At 40.0% G+C, this 22,608-nt stretch overlaps 1 protein-coding gene across 2 annotated transcripts in view; it reads right to left on the minus strand.

The window, feature by feature from the left end:
- Positions 1 to 400: 400 nt before the first annotated feature.
- dipk2ab (divergent protein kinase domain 2Ab) overlaps positions 401 to 22,608 on the minus strand; it is a 58,707-nt gene continuing 36,499 nt past the window's right edge. For both annotated transcript variants that reach the window (XM_053636792.1, XM_053636801.1), the window contains exons 3-4: positions 9,094 to 9,397; positions 401 to 4,122 (exon numbers count right to left, since the gene is read on the minus strand). In XM_053636792.1, the coding sequence (XP_053492767.1) occupies positions 3,791 to 4,122; positions 9,094 to 9,397 (636 nt within the window). In that variant the 3' untranslated portion in view covers positions 401 to 3,790. The remainder of the gene's footprint in view (positions 4,123 to 9,093; positions 9,398 to 22,608) is intronic.

Here is a 22,608-nt window from a genome sequence, read left to right on the forward strand (position 1 = left end):
TTTTAAAATGATGTTTTCTGTTGTCGACTTTTTGTGACATTTTACACGTGAAAATGTATGAAAATCTGTGTAAATGCGTAGTTTTCTCGATGAGCTGCCTCTAGGTTAAACATAATAATAATAATAACGTACACAAATGCACATGATTGGCCGTAAGAGAGAATTTGAGATGGTTCATACTTTTTAAAAAAAAAAAAAAAAAAAAAAAAAAAAAGAGCCAGTGAACAAAAGGCCAGTTTTTTCTTAAAAAAAAAAAATAAATTAAAAAAAAGAGCCAGTGAACAAAGGCCAGTTTTTTCTTAAAAAAAAATTAAAAAATTAAAAATAAAAAAAGAGCCAGTGAACAAAGGCCAGTTTTTTCTTTATGAATTAAAAAAAAAATATATATATATATATAAAATAAAAATAAAGAGCCAGTGAACAAAGGCCAGTTTTTTCTTTATAAAATAAATAAATAAATAATAATTTTTAAAAAATAATAAAAAAAAGAGCCAGTGAACAAAGGCCAGTTTTTTCTTTATATAAATAATAATAATAAAGAAATAAAGAGCCAGTGAACAAAGGCCAGTTTTTTTTCTTTATAAAATAAATAAATAAATAAATAAAAAATTAAAAAGCCAGTGAACAAAGGCCAGTTTTTTCTACAAAAAAATAAATAAAAAATAATTTAAAAAAGAGCCAGTGAACAAAGGCCAGTTTTTTCTTTAAAAAATAAAAAAATAATAATTAAAAAAAGAGCCAGTGAACAAAGGCCAGTTTTTTTCTTTATAAAATAAATAATAAATAAATAAATAAAAAGCCAGTGAACAAAGGCCAGTTTTTTCATTAATTTTTTTTTTTTTTTTAAATAAGAATAAAGAGCCAGTGAACAAAGGCCATTTTTTTCTTTATTAAAAAACACGAAAAAAAAAAGGAAAAAAAAAAAACACATTTATTGGCTTTGCTACTCTGTTTTCGAGTGTTTGTTTCAGTCAGCTGAAATACCAATCGGACCCATCGTCTGCCAGAGGAGGAGCCCCGTTTTCTGTTGTTAATGTTGACAAAATTTAAAAGCCCTTCATCACGAAGTGTTAGAAATAGTAATTCCGTTGCAGCTGGTTAACCGAACGGCCAATCAGGCAAAGTTTAAAAAAAAAAAAAAAAAAAAGGTGAAGGAAACCTCCATCCTGACTTGCATAATCTTTCTAATTAACATGCCCGAGATTTATTTTATAATGAAATACCAAGTTGATTTTTTTTTTTTTAAGCTTGAGATTTAAAAACTTTTCATTGCCTACTTTCACGTTCCCTACATTTCCCACAATGCCGTTCTACCTGCTCATAGCGGTGCAGTGGGATTTAGCCCTCACGTCTTCTCTACATAAAGAGAGCGATGCAGCGGCACTTTAGTTCTTTAGTCTGTCCAGCTTTCTCACCTCATCTGTCCACTCTGCCCAAACGCATCGGCTTCCGAAGCATCGACGCTCATGCTAATTTCATTTCATCGCACTCGTCATCTCATAGACGCCCTGTAGTTATAGCTGCATTGCATTCTGGGACATTGAGTCCAGTGTTTGCACCAATGTCTCCACGGTTTTACGTTTATATGACGTTTATAGAAAACTGCTCGGTGAGCGAGTAAAGCGGCTCTTACTCTCGTTTTTAGGAGATCACAGCAGAACCGGAGCGTTTTCAATTAACGTTTGAGATTTTTTTCTCTCTCTCCTATTAAATGCCGCCGTATAACTGTAACAAAGTTTCCCCGTGACACGGCCGTTAAACTTAGTCCTGGATAACAGAAATCTGACAAATTCTCGCTAGACCTGCTAAATACATCACAGACATTCCAATATAAACATACATCATGTTTGAGTGGAGGATTGTTTTAATCAGAGCACTTCATCTACGTTAAACAGAGTCGTTGTGTGCAGTAACGGTGATCATAACCTTCATTGCTGTGAGCGTCGCTACGAACGTCGGGCGTCTCAAGTCCGTGGGAAATGAACCGAAGCTCGTTCCCAACGTCTGTTTGTGGAGGTTGATTTTAAATGTGTAACGGAAGTGTAAGTGACCACAAATATATATATATATAAAACAAAATAGAAGGTAATATAAGAAACAGATATATAGATTGATTCATTTATTTGATCATTAAACCCACTGAAAAGTTGTGGATACAACTTTCGAATGAAAGGCACAGTAAAATCAGACACCGCTGATATAATACTCAAAAAAAAAAAAAATAATTACAACACAAGCAGACAGGTGTGTTTTTTTTTTTCTTTCCTTCTTGGTTTTTTTTTTTTTTGTTTGTTTTTTTTTTTTTTTTTTTTAAACGCACTTACAAATCGCTCACACCCGTTGCTAAAGAGGTGCGAATCAATCCCAGGTAGAACAGAGATGAAACCGGGTCATACGGAACGACACTTATTGCTTTTCCATGTTAGAACGTCCGAGGTGACGTGGAACCCTGTGGAACCCAGTTCCCGCCCTAATCTAGTACCCGACCTAAGTAGTTCAAGATTTCCCAGGTCTCACGATTTCAATTTCGACGCGAGTCAAATTACAGCAGGGATCGAGTCAAGACATTAGATGAGGGAAGGAACCAGGTTCTGCGAGGTTGTAGATCTCCAAGAACAGAGTTCACTCCGCAGTGAGAGAACGGCAACGTCTTCCCTTTGCGTTCATTTCGTATGAAATGTCCTAAGCTGAGGTGATTATCTAGATTTCGGTTTCCAGCCCCTTCCCGAAGCTCAATGAAATGATGATTTGCATCTGCCTCACACACACACACACACACACACAAACACACACACAGGTCTAATTCACTGGTCCACCAAGTGTAAAATCAAAACTAATGTGCTAATTCATTTTTAAAAAAAAGAGGCAGGAACAGGAAAAATGGCAGATTGATAGCTGAAGGTTAACTGATGTTAATTGTCAGAGACATGTGATTAAACTGCGATTAAATCAATTTCCGAGCCGTGGAATTAAATTTGAACGGTAGGGCCGGCGCATCGCGTCGTTTCAGCGCGTCCGCTTTCAAACAGAGGGCTGAGTCGGACCTGGTGGTTATTTATTCAGAACAGAGAATCATCCTGGATTACGTTCAGTCCTTACTGGATCTGCTTGATGAATACGAGCAAAAATCCTCCATCAAAAGTGTCCATTTTCCGTCCCTTGAGCACTACGTAATCACGACAGGATGTCCAAATGTACAGGGATCGGAGCAACATATAGCCAGACTCTTTGGTATATGCGAAAGCAAAAACAGCTGTAGCTCATTATTTTGTTCTGTACACCCTAAAACCCTCGTTTTGCTTGATTGCCAAAATATCAGATCACTGGAAGTCTTGAGATTTAGTGAAGAGGCCTGGAGATGGGTTCCTCCTGAGCTGCGGTGTGTCGAACTCTCCAGCTGCCGTTCTGAGCATGCTCACGTCTCACCGAGCAACTCTTGGAAGAAAGTACGATAGCGCAGATGATCAAATGATGAGCCTAGGACTGAAGCATTAGCAAGTTTCCATGCCTTGCATGATGACGTTCCCCATCATCGATCACGGACGCTTGACGGCTGATCTTGTGTAAAATGAGACAAAGTGTTCCTTCTTTCAATCCAATATGGAGATCTTCACCCAGCCCCCCCGTGCTTCGGAGAGGAACGACATTTCTAAAAGTTAGCAGGCTGGAACATTAACGCAGATCTCGCGGATATTTTCCTCGGTCGCTCCGAAACAACTCCTCCGCCACCCAAAGAGCGAAAGAAGCCGTCAGTATCTCAGTACCCGCTCCCCGGCAGTCCACTCGGTCATTACCTGGCCGTGCCGCTGAGCTCGGTGAGATACTGCCGGAGCTCTTTAGCAGCTGCAAAGCGTCCGTAGCGCGCCTTGGGCTTGACGCACTCCTCCAGCAGGTGGTCGAGATGCCCGTCTTTCCCCAGGTTGGGCGGCGGATCGTGCAGCAAGCCCCCGGTACTGCCTCTCCATGTGGCGTAGCGAGACAGCAGGTTCTGACAGATGGCGTAGTAGTTGTGGTCGACGGTGACCCTTGAGCACAGAGCGTCTTTGGAGAAAGACAGGCAGGCCTCCTTATCGCACTCCTCGAAACGGCTCTCGTACCACACGTCGTAGTTCTCTGGCTTATCTGTGAGGAGAAAGAGGAAGAAAAACAGGGGGCAGGAGTCAACTGAGGAAGTGATACAACAACAAGCTGGTGCGAAGAACTGGCGTTACGGTTACCACCCTCATAACCAAGTCGATTCATTATATTAATTAATTACGACGACAAATAGCAAACAAACAAAATGAAATAATGAAAGACATGAAATCAAGCTCTTGCTCCTCGCGATCCACACGACTGTTCTTTCAAGCGTGGGTTGAAACGGCCCGAGCGATGACCGCAAATAAATAACGTTTTTTTTCGTAGAGGAGAAACTTGCAGCTACAGGTAAATCGATGAGGTCAATGAGCCCAAAAGCCTGTAATGCACTGCAGATCCTCCTCCTTTCCAACAACTCGACTGAAATTCTCCCTCTCCCTTATCAATCAATCTCTTCATCCTGCCTCAGAGCTGGCTCTGCCATGAGAAGATAGTGTAGACGAACCGCTGCCAATTCCTCCACGCTCGGCCTTTCTGCATCTCCCACACAGGCCGGGACCGCAAATCTGCTTCGTTAGCCTCGGACCTACCTCCGCGCGCGTATGTCCTCAAGGATGATGAGCAGAATAGCAACTGAAATCTGCAATTTTCTCAAGCCAAAGAATACCACTGGTACTTAATTCCCCCTCCAACCAAATTCTGCAACCCAAATGTGCTGATTTCCAATTCAAACAAGCTCCAGTGTCAGCCGATATTCAAGACCTCACTCCTCCCATGTATATAAATAAATAAATAAGAGCAAAAGAGAGAGCGAGCGAGAGCGAGAGAGACTCACTAGATTCAGTACTAAACAGCATTCAGTAGTACTTTTGGATCAGATTGACTGGGCAGGTGTGCAGACGGTGTGTATCTAAACAAGCTCTAGATTGCAGGGAATAAACTAGAAATAAAAGTCAGTAGAAATCAGTCCTGATTTTCCCCCACACACACCCTCGGCATTTCTTTCTTTAAATTTTCTGGTCTTCCTAAATTTGCGGAGCGTGAAACGGGCGTCGTAACACACACCACATCACATTCAACCGACTAAAATAAACATAAAGGGAAATAAATCAACGACCGCTGTTTTACCAGCAGTGTTTCAAGTGTTTAATTCCTCTTATAACACAGGAATTTGCCAATGCTTATCATTTCTTATGTAGCAGCTACTGTATAATCCTACCCACCCTTTATGTGAAGCGTACGCCATACAAGTCCCTGTGAATGAGTTGTTACTATAGAAACGATGACGTATTAGAACGTATTAGAACATGAATATAGCGCTGCTGTTATAGAAGAGTAATCAACACCCTCGACTAGATCAGGTCACTGATCGCAGCATTAAAGCAACTAGGAATTTTTGTTAGGAATTTAAACGTTTCTCCACAAACTCGGACTGAACTCGGACTTTGGGTAAAAGTAATAAACGGATCGCTCGGGTGCACTGTATACACAAAGGTGCTGGTGGAAAAGGTCACGCAGCAGGTTCAGTACAGCAGGGCCGGGTAAAGAGGCCGTGTCCTTGTGAGTGAACTCTCTCCACATCCTGCGAGCTGCTAGTACAGAGCTGCTACTGTTAGACTGCTGGCAGTGCGATAACACTGTGCTCAGGAGGGACTGACACAGAGGCTACATGTTTCTCACACACACATAATTATATATTATTCAAATATATATATACACACACACACACACACACAGTGGGGGAAATAAGTATTGGACACATCAACATTTTTTCAGCAAGTATATTTCCAATGAGGTTATTCACATGAAGTTTTCCCCAGACATCAGTATTAACTCAAAATCCGGAAATATAAAGAATTCACAACATTAAGTTATGTATAAGAAAGTGGAATGACACGGGAAAAAAGTATTGAACATGCTAAGAAAAGGCAGTTCTCCCAAGCAAGGTAAGGCATTTGTAAGTCGCTTTGGATAAAAGCGTCTGCTAAATGAATACATGTAAACGTAAGGAACCAGCTGAAATCCGTAAGTAATTATTCCTCCCATCTGTACAAATGAATATCAGCTGGGTTAGTAAATTGATGGTGTATAAAAAGGCTTTTCGTTACCAAGGTGTCACACAAGAAACATCTCATGATGGGTAAAAGCAAAGAGCTCACCCAAGACCTTCGCAACATTATTGTTGCAAAACATATTGATGGAATCGGATACAGATGTATTTCAAAACTTCTGAATCCTCCAGTAAGCACCATTGAGGCCATTATCCGCAAGTGGAAGCAACATCACTCTGTCAACAACCGGCCACACAGAGGAACTCCTCGCAAGATTTCTGAGCAGGGAGTCAGAAGAATAGTCAGAAGAGTAGCCCAAGAGTCAAGGACCACTCGGAAAGAGCTCCAGAAACACTTGGAGGCAGCAGGTACCATCGTCACAGAGAAAACAATAGGCAATGCACTCCACTGCTCACTCTCACCCACAAGACTCCATTACTAAAGTAAAGGCATGTCGAAGCTCGTTTAAAGTTTGCTAAAACTGATTTGGACAAGCCTATGAAATACTGGAGAGTGTAGTCTGGTCAGACGAGAGCAAAATTGAACTTTTTGGCTGTCATACTACACACCACGTTTGGAGAAGAAATGGCACGGCACATCACCCTAAAAACACTATACCAACAGTGAAGTTTGGAGGTGAAGCATCATGGTGTGAGGCTGTTTTTCATCACATGGTACTGGCAGACTTCATATAACTGAAGGAATGATGAATGGAGCCCTTTACCGGGAGATTCTTGAGAAGAATCTGCTGCTATCCACCAGGATGATGAAGATGAGACGTGGGTGGACTTCCAGCAGGACAACGATCCAAACATACAGCAAAGGAAACTCTCAATTAGTTTCAGAGAAAAAAAATCAAGGTGTTAGAATGGTCCAGTCAATCACCTGACTCGAATCCAACTGAACAAGATTTAAAGACAATATGTTTAGAAGAACGGGCCAAAATCACACCTGAATACTGCAGAACATTAATTTCTTCATACAGGAAGCGTCTTGAAGCCGTCATTACTAACAAAGACTTCTCCACTAAGTATTAAATACATTTCAATTAGCATGTTCAATATTTTTTTCCCGTGTCATTCCACTTTATTACACATAACTTTATTTATGGACTAATCTGAACGAGAACATTAATATAAAGCGTTCATGTTACCGCCAGAACTGGATGTGTGTTATGGGGGGGACAGAAACAGAAATTGGTGCCTATGCACACGCTCTCTCTCACACACACACATACACACACTCACTCTCTCTCACACACACTCACTCTCTCTCACATTCACAAATACACTCACTCTCGGACTCACACTTGCTCAACACACGCACACATTGTTAACATGCCTCACTCACACACTCACACCTGACATCCTAGCACTCTGATGGTGCTATCAATCATCTCCGTCCATCACTCTGAACAATGCAGGGATCTCTCACACTCTCTCACACACACACACTGCAGCAATGCCTAATGTCTCATATTTTGGAAAACAGCTTATTAGAAAAAAAAAAGATTTTATATGGAGTCATGAAGTTTTACTGGTGAAACATTTTTCCCGGAATAAAATTGGAAAAACTAACTGGCGATACGATCCAACTGTGAGACAGCTACATCGGTCTCACAACTCTGTAACAGCACACACACTGGGGTGGGGGGTGGGGGGTGGGGGGTGGTGAGTGTAGTCCAGGAGAAATGAGAGTCTTTGAGAAATCCCCATCCCACCCTTCACACCTACACTACACATCTCTAGAGCAGCTCTGCAGCTCTGTCTGTATCAAAGCCTCGGCTGCTACAGTACACGTCTGAAATCCTGCGCAGGCCTCTGGGGGAACCGACATGTTTAGTGTGGGGAAATAGGTGGCAAATGTTTAGGAAGCAGAACTCGGCATGAAGCTCAATAGCCTCGCCGGAGACAGGACAAATCGATGCAGTTAGCAGCATCCGGGAGAAAAAAACAAAAAAAACAAAAAAAGAAAAAACAAAAGATTCGAAACTCATCCGATTTCTCCGTCCGGAAAACAAAAGCACGACACGGTTCATCGGCACTCCTTACTCATGACTCGGGACCGATCTGTGGATGTTCAATTCTGACACCAGAGAACTCTCTGTGTGGTGTTAATATCAACGTCAGGGGAGCTTTAAGTCACATGATCAGAGACAAAAACCATCATTTTAAATACGTCTCTCTTTTAATAATACACAGCTGCCAAAAACTGATCGTGATCAAACTCTCAGTATTGGCCAACACCGGACCTCGAACCTCATCTGACCTTCTCCCTCTTTAATAACTTTAATAGCTGGAAATGAGACGGTCAGGACGCTCGGTGTTCGTGTTACGGACTTTCAGCTGACGTTGAGCTTAACGATCCTAATGAAGCTACGCGAATAAATAAATAAATAAATAAATGTCAGTGAGTCGGATCAGAAAATACCTCAAATCTGATTCGATACAGCAAACACAAAACAAAAAGATAAAATAACTTAAAATGCAAAACACCACAAAAGGAAAAGAACAAAAACATCATGCAAAGCATAGAACAAAACAAAAAAACGGAAAACAAAACAAAAAGCACAAAACAAAACAGATCAATAAATGAGCACATTAATAGAAACCTTGACACTGAACTATTATCAGAGCTGCTGCTATAGAAAATGAATTAACACCTCCTGACCAATCAGAATCAACAGTTCAGAATAAAGAATAAAATAAAGGATAAAGCCTCGGGCATGTTTATATCCGTGTAAGACGTCAGTGGGTATCAGCGCTCAGGACCAGCAGATATTTGGTATTGAATAGATTGCCTTGTACTGCGCTGGTGTGCTCCTGAGAAAAACAAATCAGACCGGAGTGATTGATCGTGCCTCTAAAACACAGCCTCGGGCTGCAGCCCAGTGCCTTTGAAGAGTGAAGCACAAGCGCAAATCAGACTGAGAGGGGGAAAAAAAAAATTTAGAAAGTGCCCTCACTCTGTTTGATGAGTCTCTTATCTGCCACCAGCACGTTCTCGGCGTCCACGACGATGACCTTGCCATCTCGAGGGCCCACGGCGAAGTTGTCGAAGCTGACGTCGAGCAGGTACAGAGCGAAGTCGAAGTCGTTGTTGGTGAGCTGCTCGGCGATGTCCAGCAGCTGCTTGGCCAAGTCCACGCGCTTCTCCCACGGCGCCTCGTAGAAGCTCCACAGCTCCTCGCCGACGTAGTTCACGGCCACCACGCGCCCGCACGCGCCCAGGTACTTGGCAAACGGCCAGCCCTCGTCTGACGGGAAACTCTACAAACAAACAAAACAAGGAGGAGGAGAATGAACAACGTTCATATTTCCACACAGACGGAGAAGCCTCAGCCGCAAACGACCGTCTCTCGACCGTCGTTACCTTCTCGAGCCGAACAGGAAGGAAACTAGTGAGGAAAAACTCTCTCAGACATTTGACCTTGACCTTGTTTGTCTCAATTCTTACATCTAATGAATTCACCTGCTGGTTACAATCATAATTCCACATAAAATCCTACAACCACTCGCTGTTGAAACATCTCGTTATCCGTAAAAAGAACCTTGGGCAGATGTACAAACAATAAAACATTAAAAAAAAAAAAAAGTATCTGAAATGAAAAAAAAGAAATAAGTAGAAATGTGTAAGTAAATATGTAAAACACTTGGGGGTGTGCTGTTAATGCAAAAATAATCCACGAGATGCTTTATTCCTCTTGTACCACAGCAATTTGCCAACAATTACAGTGTTTTATTTGTTAAAGAACAGCACATTGTACTTTTTATCCATTTATAGTTACATTTAATCTTGTTGATCGGAAACGAGACAAGTTAGTTCCTGTTCTGTCCTGCGTTATAGCAGAGATAAACAGCCGTCCCCATGGTTGTTTTCTCTCTTGAAGGTAATCAGACAGAAAAGAAAGAAGAAGAAAAAAAAACAAACAAAAAAAAAACACACACACTACCACCTTATCATGTTACAGAGAAACCGCAAAAACGGCAAAACCCTGAAGACTTGGAAGACCGTCACAAAGCACTGGCACTGGAGACTCCTTCCAGAAATGTCAAACATAAAAAATAAATAATAATAATAAAAAAAAACTTCATGATTAAACTCCAACCATTATACAGAACGTTTTCGTTTTAGTCCTACATTTATACTCTTGTGTGCAAGTTGTTACTATGGAAACGATAACGTTTTAGAACAGATGTAATTCATTTAAACCTGTGATTTGCGTCAGAGCTGCTGCGATCGAGAAAGAATCAACTTCAAATTTGAGAATTCAAAAGCGCTGTGGTATAAAAAAAAAATATATATATATATATATTAAAAAAAAGGAGGTCAACTAGAGTGCTGGTTAATATTTGAATATCCGAGCGCTAAACCCTGAAGGTGTAGCGGAACATATGGCCAGCCGTGGGAGCACGTGGAGGTTAATTGCTGTACCCAAGGGCACGATTCTTGGACGTGAACACGATCGTAAAGAACATCTTGAACCATTTAAATGTGTGTTCACACCTGCTAGAGATGCCCTAGGCCTGAGTCCCAGAGCGGTCACTTCTAGTGTTCGAATTCTTTCAGCTATTCAACCTCAGGCCTGATGATAAAGTCCGAGAGCACCAGGAAGAGCGTTTTAATTTTTTACTAAATGTACAAAACTACTATAAACACCAACACAACAATTTATTTATTTATTTATTTATCTATCTAACAATTATACACATTTTATATACACAATATATACACATTTTGAAACGCAACAATTTTTTTTTTTTTTTTTAACTGTAAGAGAAATCGTCAGATTCGGAATTTTTTGTAGTAAAATTCACAAAGAAATAAACAAGTTTGACCAAAAAAAAAAAAAAAAATAGATCAAAATTGAATTAATCTCATTTTGCTGACTTGCGGAACTCATTTTGTTTATCATCTTCTGAATGTCCCGTACGCGGACCATGTTGTGGCGTAATTTGCAAATAGATATCTTCAACAAAAAATGAGAAAAAACGAGATCCACTAGTCAATAAAACAAGCTATTTCACTTGCTTGCTTGCGTGTTTGTTTACTTGTTTGTTTATGATGTTGTGCATTCCGTCTTATTTATTTCTCAAACTCGTTTTATTCATTTATTCGTGAAATCGCTTACAATTTATTCGTGGAGCTCTCTCTCTCTCTCTCTCTCTCTCTCTCTCTCTTTTTTATTTTTGTGGAACGCATGTCATCTATTTGCAAATTATGCAAGAAAAATTTGCATAGTCCTGTTCAGCCAGCGTTTACTTCACTGTTTTAGAGTTGTGGTCAGGCCGCACATATTTCACTTAAACACTAAACGCACGTACACACTGTTCTTCTTACTGTCTCCGGATAGCTCATGCTTTTATCGTTCCTACTGCTTTCAGGCACACTTTACTGGACTTGCATTAGAAAAGAGTGATGGAATAAGATTTCTGAATTACATTTATATTAGGTTTCGATCAATTAACGCCCGTTGTCGGTATTGAACTCGGCCTGTTGGACTGTAATGTGGTATTCTTCAGTTCTGCTGCTTCATCCTCACGTCACTGCACAGCTTAGTGTGCTCTCGATTTTGAAAGCTTTATATGGCTGCCAGATTTGGAACAACGAGTATTTTAAAATCCTACTCATTTCAATATATTTTAAGAAAGCAGAAATATACTACAGACAGAAAATTATTAAAAGAGATAGATTTATCAAATCCATCGAACGATAGATAGGAATTCGATCGATAATCGTGAATCTAGCGATCATGAACGCGGAGCCATTCCGAGGGGAAGTTTACCCAACATGGCAACGGTACATCCTCACATCAGACCTCCTCGTTGTTGATGCATTTGATGAAACAGAACCACCTTAGACCCCCCCCCCCCCCCCCCGGTGGGTAATTATCAATTCCGCACATTTCTCTCACTTAAAATCATGACAGGCAAGAAACAAAGTGTTTAAGGTGGTCCAGCGTGACTTCCTTCCTGTTTAACATGAAATATAACCAGAGATTTTCACAAAGAGCCAGCTGCTGGTCATATATCCCACAGCTGCACTGGTGCTGGCTGACTACGTGGTGAGTTTTGGACTTATTTGATTATTTATTTATTTTAAAGCTAGTTTAATAATGAAATGTGAAGAACAGTTTAAAAAAAACAAAAAACAAAAAAAAACAAAAAAAAAACCCACTATCTACGACAGCAAGGGCGATGAGAGAAATGACTTCAACCTGCTGCTTTAGTGACAGGAAAGGTGCGGAGTAGTCCAAAAATAGCTACATATTAGAAAAAGGCTGATCTATACATTATATTTAAAATAATAGCTACTTTTTAAATTTTAATAATAGTTTAAAAAAAGAAGAAAAAAAAAAAAGCTGGTGACGTTATTTATTAGAAAGAAAGGTGAGGAATATATACACATACACATTAAATTAATAAATAAATTATATATATACACATACATACATACATACATACATACGCTACTTTAGCAGGTGAAAAAGATTAATTTTTCAAAAACCAGCTAATGGATAAAAGACATGCTTCAACATCTACTTTATTGGGGAGAAGAAAAAAAAAATCTCCACTTTAGTAAAAAAAAATAAATAAAAATGTGACAGCTGCTGTTAGTGGAAAAGGAAATGGAATAGCTCATCTCAAATGAACAACAATAATTAAACAAAATAATTAAAATCAGCTATTTTAGTTAGAGAAAAGGTGACAAATAGCATGAAACAGCTATTTTATGCTAATTGGTAAATGGCGTGAAATCGTCGATCCCAGCTAGGAGAGAGAATGTGTGGATTCATTAAAATGACGTGTATTACTGACAGGGAAGGTGGGGAGTAGCATTAAAAAAAAAAAAAAAGAGCAGGGTGGAGGGCGGGGGGATTTTTTTTTGTGTGTGTGATAAAAATATACTCAGCCAAAAGTTCTCAGCCAATCCGGATGGTGTACATGTCACCCATCTCAGAAAGTCCACAGGCAAGCAAACTCCAAAACTCCGACTACTGGCTCTCTACTGTTCTTCTGGAGCTAACCATGTTAAAACCTGGCCCACTCTCTCGTACATCATATCCGAGCTAAAATATATGCCTCATGCTTCAGTCCCCTCAGAATCAAGCAACCTGAAAGGTCAGACCACACTGATTATGCACCAAAAAAAAAAGCACATTACAATCACTGCATTGTTCCAGACTTGATACAAAAATACAAAACGAATGTATATGCAGCTCGACTCGGACACCCTGCGAAAGAACCACGCGTCCTTGTGCCTTTATATGTTTGTGAAGCTAAGACACACGACCGAAAGATGCTCTGTACGGGCTACTGAGGTTCGTATAGGATTAATAAACGAGCGAAAAGGAAACGTATTACGGTTCGTCTAGCGTAAACCGACAAACATTTCAACTGTACACCTTGACGACCCTCAGTATAGTTTATAATCCATCCGCAATTCCTGATACATTCGTCAGCTGTCCCAAGAACATTCCTACATAATAGTTTGTGTCAAGTCATTTTAAATAAAAATATAACAACAACTATAACAATTTCTTGGTATGTTCTGAGTGACCCTTGTTGCAAATATATAAACTAATATTATGGTAACAGAACATTAAGCTAGCTAGTGGGTTTTTTTTTAATCATCTATCTATCTAACACATTAAAGTTTCTTATGCAAATCAATTTCCATATAATTTCAACAAATTTAGAATTTGGTACCGTTAGCTTTTTCTCTATATAACTGACTAATAATCTTACTATCAGGCATCGCAGAGGAGAGGAAGTGTTTCCTTTCGTGTTCTCAGGGAGGTTTCCCTCACCACTGTCGCCTCTGGTTTGCTCATTAGAGATCTAAACCTACAAATCTACCCTAAAAAAAAAAAATATTGATTGTTCTATACGAAGAAAACTGAATCGAGGTGTAGTCACCTGGGGCTTTCAATTAACGTCACTTTAGAGAAGCAGAAAAAAAAAAACACAACAGACAAACTTGTATAGCATTTCCGCATGTAGTATCAACATGAGGTTTTTATTAAGCGTGAAATAAACAGGCCTATGTGAGCAGGTTGAGAGTTATTTAGAGAATGGAGATTAAATGTACATAAGCCCATATCCACGAGCAAGACTAGAGCAAGATAGACCAAAAAAAGAAAAAACGTTTCTCAAAATGCAAAATAATAAGTCATCTTCATGAGGACATGATTTATTATTACGGCAAACCTGCATATGTAGGTATATCACACCTCGTAGGTAAGCAGTATCTACAGAGTGTTTGTGAAAATGTTTTTACATATACATCCATATAGGCCTCCACACCCCCACACACACACACTCACTCATGTGTACACGCTTATCTTCAGTCTCACTGCCTTTCACTGGCATCATATTGTGACAGGATGCGACAGGAAGCGACAGTTTCTTTGAGATCTGACACACAGTGTTCAGTCCTCCCATCAAATGTAAGAGCTATCTGACTCTAGCTAGTGTCTTTAGATTCTCTCGGAGTGTTTAACAGTGAGGTGACTGTGTGTAATAAGCAGGTGAGATATATGACGCCTTTACGCCATGACAGATTTTGCTCCATTTAATCAGTGAAAAAGATTATGAAAGTTTTTTTCTGCCATCTGTGCATGCTGATTAATTCATATAACTGGCAGGTAATCGGCAGATGTCGGGATTCAGAACAAGTAGCTGGTGCTATAGTTACGTCGCCGGAGTGCGTTACAAATCCGTAGAGCACGTTATGATTAAAGCACACCCCAGGCTTCCACAAGATATGATACCCAATACGATAACTCTTAAGACAATAATTAGATATTGGAGTATCCCACTGAAATAGGGCTGGCTGATACGATATCATTAATATCGTGATAAATGATGTCACACTAAACTTTTCCGAGATATCATAGGTATCGTGATACCTATCGTGATAGCCGATTTGATGTTAAAATTGACGACAGAATTTTTTAAATAATAATAAAATTTACGTAATAAAAATTACGTTATTTCTTCATACTGGAATTTATTAGAACCATCTTTTTCACATACATGGCGATATGATATTTCTGTCACGTCGGCCGTTCCTACGCTGAATTGTTTATGATACGAATCCAGAATCTGAAGGTCTACCTTTAATTTGCAAAAAAAAAAAAAAAAAAAACGAACACCCTGAGAACGACTATTTAAAAAGCGTCAGATTTATAAGCAAATCACCTTGCTAGCCTATTTTCCCGTCCATAATAATAATCCATCTATCCGATAATCCCAATCCAATAATAATACATTCATAATCAGAATTAATTGATTTATGATTGTTGCCTCGATTCATTTCAGTTGCCTTCTTATAAATCGATACACCAATCCAAATTGTCCAAGGAGTAGGGTTCTTTTTCTTGTAGTTGAACCTACTTGTCCCCAAGGATGCCTATTGGCATGAATCAACCATTCATGCTAAACTAGAAGCGTTGTCAAACATGTGGAGGTTTTATAAGCCACAGAGTAACAGTTCAATGGGCACGGTTATACATTTCAATACCATTTATCATTTATTTCAGTGTTCCATTTCCTCTTCCTAGTTCATTTCACTATGTCATTTTCATATAATCATCTTCAGTTTTCAATTTCAATTCATCCATTTTAATTTATTCATCATTATTATTATTATTATTATTATTATTATTATTTTTGCCATTTAAACCTTTCATTCAGCGCCATGCGTTCGAGTTTCCTGTTTGTCATTTCTCGTATTCTGTTTAGTCTTTTCTAATTTCCAATTCCATTTTCAGACTGAAAGGTGCAATGGATGAGGAAGGGAAATGAAATGATGTCGAAGTGTATTACGGAAAGAGATAAGAAGGCACATGGACACTGAAATTGATCATGACGGACATTAGTGAAGCTGATAATTAGTCCTCTTTAAGCATTACTCTCTGGTTTTGGGTAGAATAATAATCTCCCATATAAACAGAGGGGAAGGCCTACTCATCACGTAGCACTAAATCCCACCAGTTTTATCCGATTCATACTTCATCCGATTCATTCAAACTTGTCGAACTTGCGTGGCACGCTGCAGAAAATGAGATCTTAGCGAGTAACGATATCTTGAATGAAGGAGTAGTAATTGAATATTTCGCATTATGACATTACTATTGAACAACTAAGACTATTAAGCCTATTTCTAGACATATTTACTCATTTAAAGCTTAAATATTTCTTACTCTACTGGCAGAGAATTCATTTGAAGACAATTTCAAGCTTGAAATGGGTAAAAACCCAAATGGAAATAGGGTTAATAGTCGTATATTTGTTTACCAACAACCTAAAGGAGAGAAATATTCGGTAAATTTGCCTATATTTAAAATATTCTTACTTTAAGATTGATCTATTTTTTTTTTTTTCGGGTACAGATGAAGCGGTCACTCCATCTACAAAGATCTGATCAGCACTAATAGTTTATGACTAAGAGGTCAGTCTGTATTTCGGGGTCTGAGCGTTGGAGCCACAGGGAGGTAATCCGGGCTGCAACTAACCATTATTTTGATAATCGATTGATGTGTCGATTATTTCTTCGATGAAGTGATTTGTTGGATTAAAAGGCCAATTTTTATTTTCTGTATTTTGAAAAAACGTTACTTTACATCCTGCCCGACGTTGTCCTTCACACACTGAAGGCTATGAAAAAAGGCATTAAATGGACCTATATGGGCTATGCTATACATTGTGCAAAGGATTAAAAAAAATATATAGATTAACATTATATTTTGAAAACAACTTTAAAGCAGAAGTTAAATCACTATATTAAAAATACTAAAAAAAAACGGTACTTTATTTTGTAAATGTACGGCACTGCTTACATTTATATCCAATGACGGGTTATAACCCCATTACATTTACTGCTCTAATAAACACAATTACTTTTGTTTCTAAATATCGCATCAAACAACATATTTGATCAATAGAGCGTTATTGCGCTTCCTTTCTATCGCGCGCTGTTCGACTGACGCACACGCATGGACTCGTGAAGTTTAACGGAGACTCGCCCGCTGTCGGGACGAGTCTTTATGTAGGATGGAAATACTGGTGTGAAGTTATAACATTTACAGATGAGGATATAAAGTAAAAATGTCATTTCTGTGCTGAAGAAAACACGTCTGGAACACATTAAACGTCACACGCGTCTGACGCGACGAGCCACGTTAATACACTTATGAGTTTGACCGAAGCGCTTAATATAAAACACTCTCACGTTTTGGACAACCCGGATCGTGCACTTTTCCCGCTCACTCTGTGACCTCCGCTGTTCCTCACATGGGTTATATTCACAGAAATGTGTTTTTCACCGTTATGAAGTGACGTCACTGACGGGGGTTATCCACAGTCGGTTATTTTAATTACCGATCATCAGTTTTATCGATTAACTGTTACAGCCCTAAAGGTAATAATCACACGCTTCTCTTTTCTACTCCAGATTAATGACTCAAAACGGGTTTCGGTGGTATCGACACAAAGCATTACATACTCACACAGTAAGGCACAGGAATCTAATAGGCTCCTACGGTGGCTTGTAGAAGTATTCACCCCCCTGTTCTTATGTCACTTAAAACATTTATGTGAAGCGTCAGCCATACAAGCACCACCATAAGTTGTTACCATAGAAACAATAATGTACAAGAATGAATGCACTAATATAAACCTGTGATTTGCAGCTGTGCTACTGTCAATTGAGCTGTCAATCAGAACTGAACATCTGTTTTACTTATCATTATTTAGATTTTTTTTTTTAAACTGTGAAGTTCTTACGAAGTTCTAAATTGTGATAAATATAATAAATAAATTTAAGCACCGATTATATATGTGTATATATCTCTCAACATTTTTTATTGTAGCAGAGTCTGAGTTTTACTTTATACACAGCTACACATCTCACCATCACAGCAACAATAGCTTGCTAGTGTATATCTCTCCGTCTGTCTCCTTTTGTCTTTGAAGTGCAGTGAAGCAGGACAGATCAGATGTGTAGGTCTTTATCAGAGGCCTCTGAAATAGGACAGGGCCAGGCAGAGATAAGATTGAAAGAATACAAACCCCCATCACGACCAAAGGCAAGCTGTACACACGACATTGTTTCACTTTCTCTCTCTTTCCCAGAGTTCAGTCCTTCAATAGCTGAACCAAATTTGCTCTGAGACACTTAAAAGCTCAGAACAGTGTAACATGATTAATTAGAAATCAGCATGAAGCAGAGCAAAGGAAGGAAGAAGACAGGAGTAAGTGAATGAATGAGAAAGTGTGGAGGGAGGGAGTGTGTGAGTGAGCAGGGATTAGTCAGCGCTCTCTCAGAAGACTGGATCAATAGATGGGGAGTTTCTACACTCGTGCTCGCTTGACTGAAACACACAATATTAATTAATAAATATGTTTTTTTTGTTTACTGCCTATTTCCACCCCAAGGTTGCAGAAAGGATCAACATGAGACAAATGATAAATAATAATAAATAATTTATAAATAACAGAGTCAGCAACATACAAGAAACACTACGAGGTCCACAAACTCCTGCCCTTACCATACTGAGGCCTACAAACTCCTGCCCTTGCCATCCTGAGGCCCATAAACTCCTGCTCTTACCATCCTGAGGCCCATAAACTCCTGCACTTGCCATCCTGAGGCCCATAAACTCCTACTCTTGCCATCCTGAGGCCCATAAACTCCTACTCTTGCCATACTGAGGCCCATAAACTCCTACTCTTGCCATCCTGAGGCCCATAAACTCCTACTCTTGCCATACTGAGGCCCAAAAACTCCTGCACTTGCCATCCTGAGGCCCACAAACTCCTGCCCTTACCATACTGAGGCCCATAAACTCCTGCTCTTGCCATCCTGAGGCCCACAAACTCCTGCTCTTGCCACCCTGAGGCCCATAAACTCCTGCTCTTGCCACCCTGAGGCCCACAAACTCCTGCTGTTGCCGTCCTAAGGCCCACAAACTCCTGCTATTACCATCCTGAGGCCTACAACCTCCTGCTCTTGCCACCCTAAGGCCCACAAACACCTGCTCTTGCCATCCTAAGGCCCACAAACTCCTGCTATTGCCATCCTGAGGCCTACAACCTCCTGCTCTTGCCACCCTAAGGCCCACAAACTCCTGCTCTTGCCATCCTGAGGCCTACAACCTCCTGCTCTTGCCACCCTAAGGCCCACAAACTCCTGCTCTTGCCATACTGAGGCCCATAAACTCCTGCTCTTGCCATCCCGAGGCCCACAAACTCCTGCTCTTGCCGTCCTAAGGGCCACAAACTCCTGCTCTTGCCATCCTGAGGCCCACAAACTCTGCTCTTGCCACCCTGAGGCACACAAACTCCTGCTCTTGCCACCCTGAGGCTTTAAAACTCCTGCTCTTGCCACCCTGAGGCTTTAAAACTCCTGCTCTTGCCACCCTGGGGCCTACAAACTCCTGCTCTTGCCACCCTGGGGCCTACAAACTCCTGCTCTTGCCACCCTGGGGCCTACAAACTCCTGCTCTTGCCACCCTGGGGCCTACAAACTCCTGCTCTTGCCATCCTGAGGCCCACAAACTCTGCTCTTGCCATCCTGAGGCCCAAAAGTTCCTAACATCCTAAGACTCCAAGACCCACAAGCTCCTGCCATGCTGTGACCCATAAGTTCCTGCTATTGCCATCGTGAGACCCACAAGCCCCTGCTCTGATCATGAAGCTCTTGCCACACTGAGGTTCACAAGCTTGTGGTATTCTGAGTTTTTGAGTTCAAATTTGAGCAAGGCCCTTAACCTTGAGCAAGGCCCTTAACACCCTCAACTTCTCAGTTGTACAAATGAGATAAACTTTACATTTACAACTGAGCAGCTGAGTTAAGGGCCCAGCAGTTGAGTTAAGGGCCCAGCAGTGGCAGCCACTAAAGAAACTTTTGAGCGATGTTTGTTTCACACTCATGTTAATATTAGCTGTACCTGAAAGTGTGGAACCGATGTTTTTTGAACCGCACCTGTGTAATTTTGGATAGTGGCTCTTAAAGGGGAAATGCACAATAAATAAATAAAGTGGCACTGCATATAGCCTAGTTCTTGCGACCCGGTAGCAACTCTTCTACAGCCCGGTACTCGGTCGCGACCGGTGGTTGGGGACCGTTGACCTATTTTGCAGAAAGCACTATAATAATTGTCTCTTTGAATAAACGTGGCTGTCAAATGTGTAAATGTAATAATTAGTTACCATCCCAAGTTTCCACCTGCCTGAGAACCAAATGATTATGCAGCTAAAGGGTGTGAGCACACTACCTGGGATGCCAGACATTATTAACTAGATGCTTGTGCAATAGGAATACAAAAAATTCTACCTTCAGCATTAATTCAAAAGTCCGTTTATACACCAGTCCATGTTATAAATGATATTTTACCTCAATCTCTATTGGTATAAGAGTATACAAACTAGGGGTTTCATGACCATGAATAGCCTAGGTGATGACCTAGCCATCTTAAGTACATAGCCAAACTATAAAACATGGACGATATAGAATGTGTAAAAGAATCCATGTCTCCTCTGTTTTATTAAAAAGTCATGACATTTAGGACGATAACTTTTTTAGGAGAAAAAGAAAGCACAAAATTAGATTTGTCAAAATGCACAAATCATTACGACCGTATTTTTGTTTGTTTGTTTTAAGAAAGAGGGTGGAGCTAGAACTTAATGAAAAATCTACGCTGTTCAACACTGTTGAATTCTTTATTCTGATTGGTAAGGAAGTGTTGATTAATTTTCTCTAACAGTGGGGTGACAAATAACAGGTTTATTTTACTCGTACTCATTGTAATTTGTCATCACAAAATATCACAGTGCTCATGATATTTCAATAAAGTGTATAATCTTTTTTTTTTTTTTTTTAAATAACGATTACAAACATGAAGTAGATTTCATCAAGTTTTCCAGTGTCCGAATCTCTAAAATTGCAACGTTACATTTTTTTGTAATGCTTCATCATACCACCTAATTTTCCTATAAGAGCAAAGCCCCAAGTGTTTTAATCAGTACATCAAATATAAGCACCAATCATGTGCCAATATGCAGGTAATCCAACAGTGGTTTACTGTTGTCAGGGGTGGACATATTTGCATATTTGCATATTTATGAAGTTTAGATTTTTTTTTGACTGTGAAATTTCAGGCACGTTTATGCCATTTTTGTTGTTTAATTGCATTTTTGTGAACCCATCACAACAACCAGCATATTATTAATTACATAGAGGGGGGGTGAAGGTCTTCAAAAGCATTTTGCCTTGTGTCGAAATATAGCTGTGACAACACAAGCAATTACTGTGATATGAAAATACACCGATGTGAACTATCTAGTGCACGTGTGTGGGACTGTTCGGGCCTTTTTCGGTCATCAAACCCACTCTAAGATGCATTTATACATCATCCACACACTTCCATACACTCCTCGGCGCTACACCCCAGCAACCCCCATACCTTTAAGGAAACTTCACTTTAATTGTGTTCCTAAAAAGCCAGCATGCGCAGCTGTGTTCAATGCTTGACTTGCTTAACCAGCCGAGCTCCCCCCCACCCCCTCCCCTGTGCACTTTAAACAGCAACCCAGCAGAAGTCATTAATGCCAGCAATGAGGCGTCCAAGTGGCGGGATAAATTAGAAAGCACAGTAGAACATACTCGATCAACTATGGTTGATTAATGAAAGTATAAAACATGAGGCGGGACGTTAAGATGCAGCATATTTATGATGATTTTTAAGATGCAGATGTATGTAGAGGCGTGAGACGGAGACAGGAAAAAAAAAAAACCTTTGGTCTTTGGTTAAACCTCTGTTCCCACACATACTCTCCTTGAAATGTAGGGCTGGGGCATTCAGGAGTGCTGAAGATGCTGAATCGCTGAGAAAGTGTGAACCGATACAGCAGCGTCTCTAAGTGATCTGAAGGAAATTTCCATTCCGGTCCTCACACACACACACACACACACACCGTTTTTTCATTGTTGTACGTCTCAAGAGTTTAGGACTGTCAGAGCAAGCATTTGCAGTAAAAGTGGAAAGACTCTGCGCAACTTTACCACCCATATATTGCCCACAAAGGAGTTAAAGGCTTTGAAAATATATAGTATCTACGATTTATTGCCATATATATATATATTTTTTTTTATTATTTTCAATTCATCCTCCTGGAACAAATGCTTTGTTACAGTTCAGAGTTGCGGGTAATTCAATCTGATCTCATGAGATAGGCATCTGAAAGGAATGATGCTGCAGGCAAGACAAGACCTGAGTGTTTTATAGCTTCCACTCCAGCTTTGAGGAAATACTGACAGTAATAATGTACAACACGGCACATCTATCAGGAAAGGATAAAAGCGAATGAATTGGGCTTTTTTAATGTACTGTGACTCTTACAAGATGGAAAAATGTGTCGAAGGGAAGTGAAATGAAAGAGTCGATCTGAATTCATTTCGGAAGCGGCGCATTTAT

The sequence above is a fragment of the Ictalurus furcatus genome, chromosome 1, assembly GCF_023375685.1.
Source record: "Ictalurus furcatus strain D&B chromosome 1, Billie_1.0, whole genome shotgun sequence".
Lineage (NCBI taxonomy): Eukaryota > Metazoa > Chordata > Actinopteri > Siluriformes > Ictaluridae > Ictalurus > Ictalurus furcatus.